The sequence below is a fragment of the Xyrauchen texanus genome, chromosome 33, assembly GCF_025860055.1.
Source record: "Xyrauchen texanus isolate HMW12.3.18 chromosome 33, RBS_HiC_50CHRs, whole genome shotgun sequence".
NCBI classification, from domain to species: domain Eukaryota; kingdom Metazoa; phylum Chordata; class Actinopteri; order Cypriniformes; family Catostomidae; genus Xyrauchen; species Xyrauchen texanus.
In genome coordinates, this window is record NC_068308.1 from 39867310 (window position 1) to 39880005 (window position 12696).

Sequence of the window (12696 nt, forward strand, 5' to 3'; positions counted from 1 at the left end):
CTGGAAGTTTCTCCACATTTAAAGTTTTTGGATCCAATAAAAATAAGGATTTGTCCAGAGATAGACCTGCAGCAGTTTTAAAAATAGCACTTGCCACTGGTCTCCAACTTGCAGACTCTGGGCCTGTCAGGAAACGTTGTATGAACTGTGCACGAAAAGTTGCTGTCCTACTTTGTAGATGCACAAGCCCTTGTCCACCTTCTTCCTTGGGTAAGTACAAGATGTTATGGATCACCCAGTGCATCTTATCCCAGAAGAAGTCTATCAACATTGATTGTATCTTAGCAAGAAAAAGTAGTGGTGGGTCAACACAAGTCAGTCGATGCCAAAGAGATGAAGCAACAAGGTTATTAATAATAAGGGTTCGACCCCTATAGGACAATATTTTCTTAATCCACTTCCATTTATCCAAGCGGCCCTTTATTTTCTCAATCATCCCTTCCCAATTTTTTAATTGAAAAGACTCATCCCCCAAATAAACTCCCAAATACTTTAACCCATCCTTTTTCCATGTCAGCCCACCAGGGAGTTTGGGGGGCACTGTCATCCGCTCTCCCACCAAAACTGCTTCACTTTTGACCAATTAACTTTTGCAGCTGATACCATTTCAAACTCATCCAAAGTTTCCTTTAGAAGGTTTACATCATTTTGCTCTTTTACAATTACAACAACATCATCAGCATAAGCTGATAAAACAAAAGAACGTTCACAGTTCATCAATATGAGGCCATTTAAAACCCTTCTCAATCTTTGCAAAAGTGGTTCTATTGCTAATGTATAGAGCATACCTGATAATGAACAACCTTGCCTCACTCCACGCTGAACCTTAAAAGGAAAACACAAGCCACCATTAAATTTCAACATACTCTCAATGTCATTATATAGTACTTTAATGTAACCTTTAAAAACTGAATTAAAACCAAAGGCATCTAAAGTCTTCCATAAGTAATCATGCTCTACGCGGTCAAATGCCTTTTCCTGATCAATGGAAATCAAGCCAAAATTAACACCACAAATATTTGAAAAAACCATCAGATCTCGGATTAAAAAAATGTTATCAAATATGGATCTTCCAGGCACACAATAGGATTGGTCAGGACTAATTATATCATCTAAAACTTTCCCTAATCTAATCGCCAATACTTTAGACAGAATTTTATAGTCAGAGCACAGTAAAGACACTGGTCTCCAATTTTTAATATCACTCAAATCTCCTTTCTTTGGAAGGAGTGTAAGAACTGCTCTCCGACTACTAAGTGGTAAAAAGCCACAGACCAAACTATCACGAAGAACTGCAAGCAAGTCTTCTCCTATAATGCCCCAGTATGCTTTATAGAATTCAAAAGGAATCCCATCTATCCCTGGAACTTTCCCATTTTGCGTACTCTGGAGAGCTTCATACAGTTCAATTAAAGTTATATCTTCACTAAGTTTTGCATTAGCACTTTCTGATAAATTTGGCAGATCTTCAAAAAGAAACCATCAACATCTTGATCTATCCTAAGGTCAGAACTATAAAGATTTTTATAAAATGAAACAGCTCTTTTTCTCATTTCGACTGGGTCTGATAACAGAACCCCAGCTTCAGACCTTAAATTCTGAATATAACGTTTTTGACCGTTCTTTTTTCTAGTCCGAAAAAAACTTTGATGGAACATCCATCTGCTCCACATCCTGGAAACGTGATCTGACCAATGCCCCTTGTGCCTTTCTCTTATAGAATTCAGACAGTTCTGATTTTTTCATGAAAAGAGAATTTAAATGGTCTTGATTTCCTGTTTCTTGAATTAAAACTTGAATTTCTATAATTTCCTCTTCTAACTTCTTTATAGACTGAGTTAAAACTCTTGTGACATTTAGAGTATATTGTTGACATAATTGCCTAATGTTTACTTTCCCAATGTCCCACCATTCCTGTAAAGATGAAAAAAGATCTTTTTGTTCTTTAAAAGACTCCCAATAAAACCTAAAAACATCTTTAAACTGTAAATCTGACAACAGAAACACATTAAAATGCCAATAAGAACTACTTAATTTAACAGAACTAACAATCATTCTACACACAACCAAACTATGATCAGAGAAACCTACTGGAAAAATTGAGCCATTTACAAAAAAACTAAGATGATGTTTAAAAACATAAAACCTATCTAACCGTGCCATTGACAACACATTTTCACGAGCATGTGTCCATGTGTATTGTTTAACGTCATGGTTAAAGTTTCTCCATACATCACCAAGCTCATTCCCTTCTATCATTTGTATCAGTTTTCGGCATGAAGCCATATGTGGTTCTACATGATTCCTGTCTATATTTCTTTCGACACAATTAAAATCTCCTCCCACAACCAAAAATTCTTCATTATCACATTTTTCTATTACTGTATTCAATTGATCTAAAAAGCACATTCTTCCTATCTGTGAGGTTGGTGCATACACACAAATAAAAACAAAAACATGATCTTCAAAATGAGCTTTTATCTTTAACAATCTACCTTTTACAGTCTCCTCTACTACACAAGATGAGGGAGCAAAATTTTTATTAAACAAAACTGCAACTCCTCCACTAAGTGAAGTATTGTGACTCAGAAAAGAAGACCACCCCATTCCTTAGCCCATTCAACAGCAATTTCCACATCGCTATGTGTCTCCTGTAGAAACAGGACATCAATTTTATTCTGTTTCAGCTACTTCATAAATCTGAGCTCTCTTTCTGCAGTCTCTAGCCCCATTAACATTTAAAGATGCAATGCTGAATGTCACTCATAAATAAAAAGAAAAAAGAAAACAGAACACCGAGAGCAAAGCATCCAATAAGGGCATAAATACTAAACCACTTCATCATCATTATTCAGTTGGAGTTGAATTTTTGTGACGATTTTTTTAAACGATATACCTCTTTATCTGTAAATCTTCCTTCACTCATTAAACACCTAATATTTTCCAGGAGTCTTCTGAGATCTGGAAAATATTCTTCAATTTGCACTCCTCTCATATTTTTGGTCACCTTCAAGAATTTTCTGATCTCATCCACTCCATATTCAAGACATGACCAACTGGATTGTGAACAAACGGAGCCACTAGAATCAGAGCACTCACCCTCACTGCTTTCATTGTCCACTTTATTCCCTTCTTGGTTCTTTCTAGCCTGTTTCAAAACCATGCTTTTGTCATTTTTTTGCCTCTTCAGAGGCGTTTTAAAAACAACCTGATCCATATCCATTAAAGTGTCCTCATTTTGAACTACACTCTCCACTTGTGACTCAGTATCAAAGAACTGATTCAATCTCATTTGTGTGTTGTCAAGAGCTCCTCCACAATCAATACTGTTGCTTTCCACACTCTCCCTGTTTATAATTTCAGAATTTTTGGCATTTCTTTCATTAACTTCAACACTTTCTCTAGTTAGATCAGATTCAACATTTTTTTCTACAGACATTACTTTTGGACCACTAGAATTCGGTGCATTAGAAGTACTGGCGACTTCTCCGTCTTTATTCTGCTCAGCGTTACCATTTACAGCGTCATTCTGCCCACTGCGCTGAGTGCTGTTTTCCGGGCACCCGCGGATCAAATGACCAGACTTTCCACACCCAAAGCACCTCATCGTGTCTGTAGTTACAAAAACGGTGTAATCAAACTCATCCACTTTAAATTTAAAATTTACATCAAGATCAGTTCTACTTCCGTTCAGAATCATAAACGTGAAACGCCTGAACGACACTACATGCTTCACCAACCCCGATTTACATCCTATAGCGATCTTTTTTATGGGAGCAATCAGTTTGCCAAAACGTGACAATTCCTTCATCAACATCTCATCTTTAATGAAGGGGGGTACGTTCGATATTGTGACTTTTTAGCAGGAGCAGAAAGAGGTAATACTGGAGTATATAATCCACGTATGTTTATTCCCTTTCCAACAACTTCATTCGCTTTTTCTACTGTATTTAAAAACAGTACAATTGAGTTATTCATTTTGGACGCCGCTAACACACATTCATGACCCACTACATCACCGACCGCTACACTACACTCCTCCACACTCCCCGCAGCCACCACCTTCACACCGTGGCGCCGCGTGAGTGCGTCGAGAGCATTAATTCCCTGAGCCGCCATGCTCCCCAGTACAAGGACTGGCTTAGGCAGGCGCTCAGTACTAAGTCTCTCTACTAATTTCTCAACAAACAACAAACAAAACAACAAAAACACAAAAAGTAAGAGGGGAAATAATCTTTTAAAGCCACAACGGGCACAAAAAAAGACCACACACTCACCACACCACTCGCTCCGCTCAACAAACGCCCGCACATGCGCACAGACAGAAAGAGAGAGAGAGAGAGAGAGAGAGAGAGACTGTGCTCTCAGAGAGAGGTGGAGACAGGAGAACACTTCCTCATACACTGTGATCACTATCACAGCATTAGATCGGACTATTTCACTAGATTCCAACAACTAGAACCAAATTTTATGGCATTACCAATTTCAGATAAATTAAATTATATTTTGGGAGAAAACTCCAGCTCAATCATAACAGCAGCAAAGTATGTAAGAGCCTGCCACAAACTACGAGAGTCAGCCAGTGGACAAAACTAGGGTCTGAATGTTGGTTCAACAGTTTATTTTTGTTTTTGTTTTTATATATAAATGTATTCATGCATTTGTTCACTGATTAATTTTATTGATTATTTGTTCATTGCCTATGTAATGGCCAATGCTTTGGCAATACTGTACAAGTCATGCCAATAAAGCTCATTTGAATTGAATTGAATTGAGAGAGAGAGAGAGAGAGGGAGAGGTGAGAGAGAGAGAGAGGGAGAGAGGTGAGAGAGAGAGGTGAGAGAGAGAGGTGAGAGAGAGAGGGAGGGAGAGGGGTGAGAGACAGAGAGAGGGAGAGAGGTGAGAGAGAGAGGTGAGAGAGAGAGGGAGGGAGAGGGGTGAGAGAGAGAGAGGGAGAGAGAGAAGGAGTTTGCTTGTGTGTTTTGTTTTGTGCATGTACACACACTCACCCCTGGCAGTGACTGTCACAACTGAAAGTGCATTTGAGTAAACTATCCAGAGTCATTGAACTCATGTGTTCAAACATGTCCACGCCGTTCTGTCCCGCCGCCAGCAGAGAGCGCCATTTATCCTGAATCATAAAACACGTGCACAGCCTTTTATGAACACGCCAGCACAAACACACACTCAATGCTGATTCATTACATGATTTATAATGTGGGGACACAGACACTAACAATGACTTTCAAATAGGATATATTAATGATATAAATGATCATTCAGCCTAAAAAAACTGCTGAAAAAAACCAACTTATTGTTTATTTTTTTCCCCATATTTTTCAGATTTTACATTCAATATTTCTGCGTGTAAATAAGGGGGCTCCAAAAACTGCCTTTTGGTTTGTTCGCAATCGTGTCGACTGTATCTGAGAACATGTTTGTATTGATTCGACAAAGCGATCAAAAGTTATAACATCACAAAACGAATTTATCAGTGTTCAAAAAACGTCTCTATGTGCCCAAAAGCCTCTCCAAACAAATAAAACATAATAATTGTTCATACGAACAAAATACACATCCATATACAACAACGAATAAAGGTTTGCTCTCTCTCCAAAGCATGCAGGCATGAGTAACGAGATCTCATTCGGTTTCATTCTGTGCCATTTGAGTCATCATTGAGTCTGTTTCATGGCACCATCTAGTGGTGGCCATATGTAATGACAGTGAACGATCCTCTCCGCCCATATTTGGCAACGCCCATCCGAGCGTAAAGGGTTAAACAAGCATTCAAAAACAACAAAACCTCCAAAACTATATTGAACTCGACAATAGTGTCAGAATGTAACATTCAGGGGCATATTTTACATTTTTAATAAGGCATTTGTTTCTATATGTATTAAAGGATTCGTTCACCCAGAAATGTAAATTCAGTCATTGTTTACTCACCCCCGTGTTGTTGTAACTCTATATGACTTTTTGTCTTATTCTGAACACAAAGGGAGAAACAAATAAATGTTGTGCTCAGTGATGTCATACAATGGCAGTTTATGGTGACACCTCTTCAAGCTTCAAAAGAACACAAAAGTATCATTCAGAAGTCTAATTAATTATTCATGAAACTCTAATTAATTATTCATGTTATGAAAGTATACGATAATTATCTGAAATCTGATGTATTATTAAGTGAAAATATTCACTGATCTTTGATCTCCTGTGTGCGTACGAGAGCAAGAGTTCATGCAGCCCTCTCGCAACATTGGGGGCGTTCAAGTGAAACTCGTTGTGTTTCTCTAAAAACAGCGATAGTGACAACAGAACACAACACAACTGACACAAAACAGAGAACAGAACTTACTAAACATGTCTGAAGAGTTTATAGTCAAAGAACTGATGCATTTCTATGCCCAGCCTTATTATTTTGAACAGTTTTGGACCGGTGCCAGTTCACAGCGGACTGTTACCTGCATGAAGCCGGAAATAGAAAACAAGCGATCTATAGAATGTTTAATTGCTCGTAACCACTGGTTAGAACAAAAACTCTGATAAAGATAGAAAATATACATTTTATCTCGTGTTGTTTGCCATCAGGTTAGGACACGGTGTGCCTGTAGCTCCTCTGTGTTTCTGTTTGATTTCTAAATACGCCATTCAAATAAAAAGGCTGGGCATAGAAATGCATCAGTTCTGCGACTCTAAATTCTTCAGACATGTTTAGTAAGTTCTGTTCTCTGTTTTGTGTCAGTTGTGTTGTGTTCTGTTGTCACTATCGCTGTTTTTAGATAAACAAAACACGTTTTCGCTTGAACGCCCCCAATGTCGCGAGAGGGCTGCGTGAACGCTTGCTCTCGTACGCACACAGGAGATCAAAGAACAGTGAATATTTTCACTTAATAATACATTACATTTCAAATCATTATTGTATACTTTCATAACATGAATAATTAATTAGAGTCTCATGAATAATTAATTAGACTTCTGAATGATACTTTTGTGTTCTTTTGAAGCTTGAAGAGGTGTCACCATAAACTGCCATTGTATGACATCACTGAGCACAACATTTATTCAGTTTCTCCCTTTGTGTTCAGAATAACAAAGAAAGTCATATAGAGTTACAACAACACGGGGGTGAGTAAACAATGACTGAATATGCATTTTTGGGTGTACTGTCCCTTTAAATATTTACTGTCATTCTTTTATTCAAACACTTCAATGTTATCAATTCATTAACGTAAGTTCTCAGTGCAAATAATTCCTAAAACTTTAATGAAATCAACATAAAATAATTTTTTTTGGATAATGTGTATAACTAGTATTCGAATAGGAAGCTACGAATTATATCAGATGTTTCAAATAAAAACAGAGGAACTGACTTTTGGAAGCATTCTAAGGAATTATTGCACCAAACCTTCATTTCTGAGCCTGTTTGACAGCAAACCCGCAGCTTGTGTGTGAACGTCACAAAGTGCTGTTAGTCATTCACATGTGAAGAGGATGTTTACATAGAAGTCTTAAAGGCACAGCAGCACAAATTAACTTCCTGTTTCATTGTAAGTGTCAGAGAGGTGGAAAAAAGTCATGAAAAACTACATTGAGTTTTTTTGCCGAAAGAAACGTGACTAACATTATAAGTGAACCTCCGCGGGGAAACATTTCGAAACGGCCCCATTAATTACCAATGCTGGTAAATGATGTGACAGGAACATACAGTAAATGCTCAATGTGATACATGCGATAACAGCTTCTTCTCTTGGGTCAGCAGTTGATATTTCTGTGAAAGTGTGTGCATGTGGCTGATGCTGCCAAAGAAAACACGCTAGCTGTGAGACATGTGAATAACAACAACACACAAGTGTCCCCGTCAGGCAGGGTTAGAAACTGATCTGTCAGGCGAGACAGTAAAAAACACAAGGTTCAATTGTTTGGTATCATTTTAAAGGAACAAATGAAATAAAAAAACCACACACAAAATGTTTTCTTCTTTTTCTAATTTGACATTAAATATCTCTGAGTGTAAATAACGAGGCTCCAAAAAAACACTTTTGTTTTGTTCCTAATCGTGTCGACTGTATCTGAGAAAACTGTGTGTAAAATCAACGCAATCAAAAGTTATATCATTATAAATATAATTAATCATAGTCTCCAAAAATATCCCCAAACAAATAAAACATAATAATTGTACATAAGAACTAATTAAACATGCAAACACAACAATGACTAAAGGTTTGCATAGCATGCAGACATGATTTTAGTCATGAGATTTCACAGAATGAGTTTCATTCTGTGTCATTTGAGTCATCATTGAGTCATCATTGTGGATTATCTAATGATCTATACATCTGATTATCTTGTGTGTGGACTCGTTTGAAAGATAATCACAGACTCTAAATAATCATATGTGATATTTTATGTTCCGTTTAATTTTCGTGAAGTTATACTCAAAAACGCAGCATATCAGCGACACCTAAATAATCATCAGAGACATATATTTAGCTGTTACTCGCTATATATTCATCTGTGAGTAAAACAAATAGCCTAGTTGTATTTTACTCTTTGAGAGCTTTCCAACGACATATGACACATGAATATTTTGATTAATTTTTTTTTTCTCACGGGCCTGTTGGCGGGACGGGCCGAGCTTAAAGGGTTAAAGAAATAATGACCAGTTATAGCGCTAAAGAAATACACTTTCCCTTATACATATTAATCTTAAATCTCAATTAGAAAAGTGAATGGACATGTTATGTGTCATATACCCTATGAATGTTACTAACGGTCTCATTGTATACCCGTATGTAAACTATTATCTCATAGTGTTGATCATTTTACACCATTTCGGCGATTTAGCTTTGATGTGAATGTTTAGACTTATACATAAACAGATTCAACATAGAAGTTTGTGTGTGTGTTGAACATACATGCATAATGTTGGTGGACTGGTTAAATATATAAACATATTTTTTGAGGATGTCGAAATGAAAAGCTGGAGTTAGAAGTCGACGGTGGCGTGACCATTCCTGACCGTTCTGTAGCAGAAGACTCTGACCTGTAATACACACAGGAAGTGCTTTATACACTTTAAAACTTCTCAAGCAAACTATATGTGTGTGAAAGAGGACATCACTTACCCAGCCAGGGTTTCATAAACCCATAGAAGAGCTCATCTTTGAATGTGATAGAAGCTGTCAGAACAAATATAAAGTGGTTATTATAAAACGTAATTTAAAGAAACAGATGATCATTTATGCACAGCTAGTGATGGATCATTTTTTAAACAAACAGGGGTACTGAAAAATAATACTCAAGTAAAAGTACATAAAGTATGTTTGTGTAGTTCACACAAAAATGTGAATTCTCTCATCATTTACTCACCCTCATGCCATCCCAGATGTGTGTGACTTTCTTTCATCAGCAGAACACAAGTGAAGATTTTTAGAAGAATATTTCAGCTCTTTTGGTCCATACAATGCAAGTGAATGGGTGCCAAAATTTTGACGCTCCAAAAAGCGCATAAATCAGCATAAAAGTATCCTAATCAATGTGACTCCAGTGGTTTAATCCATGTCTTCAGAAGTGATATGATAGGTGTGGGTGAGAAACAGATCAATATTTAAGTTATTTTCTACTATAAATCTCCACTTTCACTTTCACATAAGACTCCAGTGGTTTAATCCATGTCTTCAGAAGTGATATGACAGGTGTGGGTGAGAAACAGATCAATATTTAAGTCATTTTCTACTATAAATCTACACTTTCACTTTCACATAAGACTCCAGTGGTTTAATCCATGTCTTCAGAAGTGATATGATAGGTGTGGGTGAGAAACAGATCAATATTTAAGTCATTTTCTACTATAAATCTACACTTTCACTTTCACTTATGACTCCAGTGGTATGATAGGTACGGCTGAGAAACAAATCAATATTTAAGTCCACTTTTGCCAGACATTCTCCTCCCTGCTTGGTGCTCAGTCAATCTCCACTTTAACTTTCACTTTCTGGTTCTTTTGTTTTGGTGATTCACATTCTTCATGCATATCACCACCTACTGTGCATGGAGAAAAATCTCTAACAAAAATTGACTTAATTATTGATCTGTTTCTCACCCACACCTATCATATCACTTCTGAAGACATGGATTAAACCACTGGAGTCATATGTGAAAGTGAAAGTGTAGATTTATAGTAGAAAATGACTTAAATATTGATCTGTTTCTCACCCACACCAATCATATCACTTCTGAAGACATGGATTAAACCACTGGAGTCTTATGTGAAAGTGAATGTGGAGATTTATAGTAGAAAATGGCGTAAATATTGATCTGTTTCTCACCCACACCTATCATATCACTTCTGAAGACATGGATTAAACCACTTGAGTCATATGGATTACATTTATGCTGCATTTATGTGCTTTTTGGAGCGTCAAGATTTTGGCATCCATTCACTTGCATTATATGGACCTACAGAGCTGAATGGGCATAGCATATGGGGGCCACATTGTCCTCCTTTTGAGATACAATGTTCCACATTGGTTTAGTTCTTGTATCTTTTAAGCCAGAAGTCGTATTCTCATTCTAAAGCATGATGACGTCTCTCTTTTTCCGATAAACATCTAGATTGTTTTTGACCTATTGATAACATTGCATTAATCTCTCTCAACCCAATAATCTCAGCGACACAGAGTTCAATTACAGGCTACATTATAGACAGAATCTAGTAAGTAGAAATATGAAAATGACCTCGATAGGTTTCTTCAAGGGAGCATCCTATAGCCCTCCTATAACTGTTCTGAGACCAGTGCAGACAGACAGCACACTGGAGGTTAAGTCATGCACTAAATAGGGAGCAAGGGAGCATCCTATAGCTCTCCTACAACTGTTCTGAGACCAGTGCAGACAGACAGCACACTGGAGGTTAAGTCATGCACTAAATAGGGAGCAAGGGAGCATCCTATAGCTCTCCTATAACTGTTCTGAGACCAGTGCAGACAGACAGCACACTGGAGGTTAAGTCATGCACTAAATAGGGAGCAAGGGAGCATCCTATAGCTCTCCTATAACTGTTCTGAGACCAGTGCAGACAGACAGCACACTGGAGGTTAAGTCGTGCACTAAATAGGGAGCAAGGGAGCATCCTATAGCTCTCCTATAACTGTTCTGAGACCAGTGCAGACAGACAGCACACTGGAGGTTAAGTCGTGCACTAAATAGGGAGCAAGGGAGCATCCTATAGCTCTCCTATAACTGTTCTGAGACCAGTGCAGACAGACAGCACACTGGAGGTTAAGTCATGCACTAAATAGGGAGCAAGGGAGCATCCTATAGCTCTCCTATAACTGTTCTGAGACCAGTGCAGACAGACAGCACACTGGAGGTTAAGTCATGCACTAAATAGGGAGCAAGGGAGCATCCTATAGCTCTCCTATAACTGTTCTGAGACCAGTGCAGACAGACAGCACACTGGAGGTTAAGTCATACACTAAATAATGTGCAAGGGAGCATCCTATAGCTCTCCTATAACTGTTCTGAGACCAGTGCAGACAGACAGCACACTGGAGGTTAAGTCATGCACTAAATAGGGAGCAAGGGAGCATCCTATAGCTCTCCTATAACTGTTCTGGGACCAGTGCAGACAGACAGCACACTGGAGGTTAAGTCATGCACTAAATAGGGAGCAAGGAGCATCCTATAGCTCTCTATAACTGTTCTGAGACCAGTGCAGACAGACAGCACACTGGAGGTTAAGTCATGCACTAAATAGGGAGCAAGGGAGCATCCTATAGCTCTCCTATAACTGTTCTGAGACCAGTGCAGACAGACAGCACACTGGAGGTTAAGTCATGCACTAAATAGGGAGCAAGGGAGCATCCTATAGCTCTCCTATAACTGTTCTGAGACCAGTGCAGACAGACAGCACACTGGAGGTTAAGTCATGCACTAAATAGGGAGCAAGGGAGCATCCTATTGCTCTCCTATAACTGTTCTGAGACCAGTGCAGACAGACAGCACACTGGAGGTTAAGTCATGCACTAAATAGGGAGCAAGGGAGCATCCTATAGCTCTCCTATAACTGTTCTGAGACCAGTGCAGACAGACAGCACACTGGAGGTTAAGTCATACACTAAATAGGGTGCAAGGGAGCATCCTATAGCTCTCCTATAACTGTTCTGAGACCAGTGCAGACAGACAGCACACTGGAGGTTAAGTCGTGCACTAAATAGGGAGCAAGGGAGCATCCTATAGCTCTCCTATAACTGTTCTGAGACCAGTGCAGACAGACAGCACACTGGAGGTTAAGACATGCACTAAATAGGGAGCAAGGGAGCATCCTATAGCTCTCCTATAACTGTTCTGAGACCAGTGCAGACAGACAGCACACTGGAGGTTAAGTCGTGCACTAAATAGGGAGCAAGGGAGCATCCTATAGCTCTCTATAACTGTTCTGAGACCAGTGCAGACAGACAGCACACTGGAGGTTAAGTCGTGCACTAAATAGGGAGCAAGGGAGCATCCTATAGCTCTCCTATAACTGTTCTGAGACCAGTGCAGACAGACAGCACACTGGAGGTTAAGTCATGCACTAAATAGGGAGCAAGGGAGCATCCTATAGCTCTCCTATAACTGTTCTGAGACCAGTGCAGACAGACAGCACACTGGAGGTTAAGTCATGCACTAAATAGGGAGCAAGGGAGCATC

At 38.7% G+C, this 12696-nt stretch overlaps 1 protein-coding gene across 2 annotated transcripts in view; it reads right to left on the reverse strand.

The window, feature by feature from the left end:
• LOC127626466 (cytochrome P450 4F3) overlaps nucleotides 1–12696 on the reverse strand; it is a 41804-nt gene that overhangs the window by 14576 nt on the left and 14532 nt on the right. For both annotated transcript variants that reach the window (XM_052102256.1, XM_052102255.1), the window contains exons 4-6: nucleotides 9129–9182; nucleotides 8919–9046; nucleotides 5010–5131 (exon numbers count right to left, since the gene is read on the reverse strand). In XM_052102256.1, the coding sequence (XP_051958216.1) occupies nucleotides 5010–5131; nucleotides 8919–9046; nucleotides 9129–9182 (304 nt within the window). The remainder of the gene's footprint in view (nucleotides 1–5009; nucleotides 5132–8918; nucleotides 9047–9128; nucleotides 9183–12696) is intronic.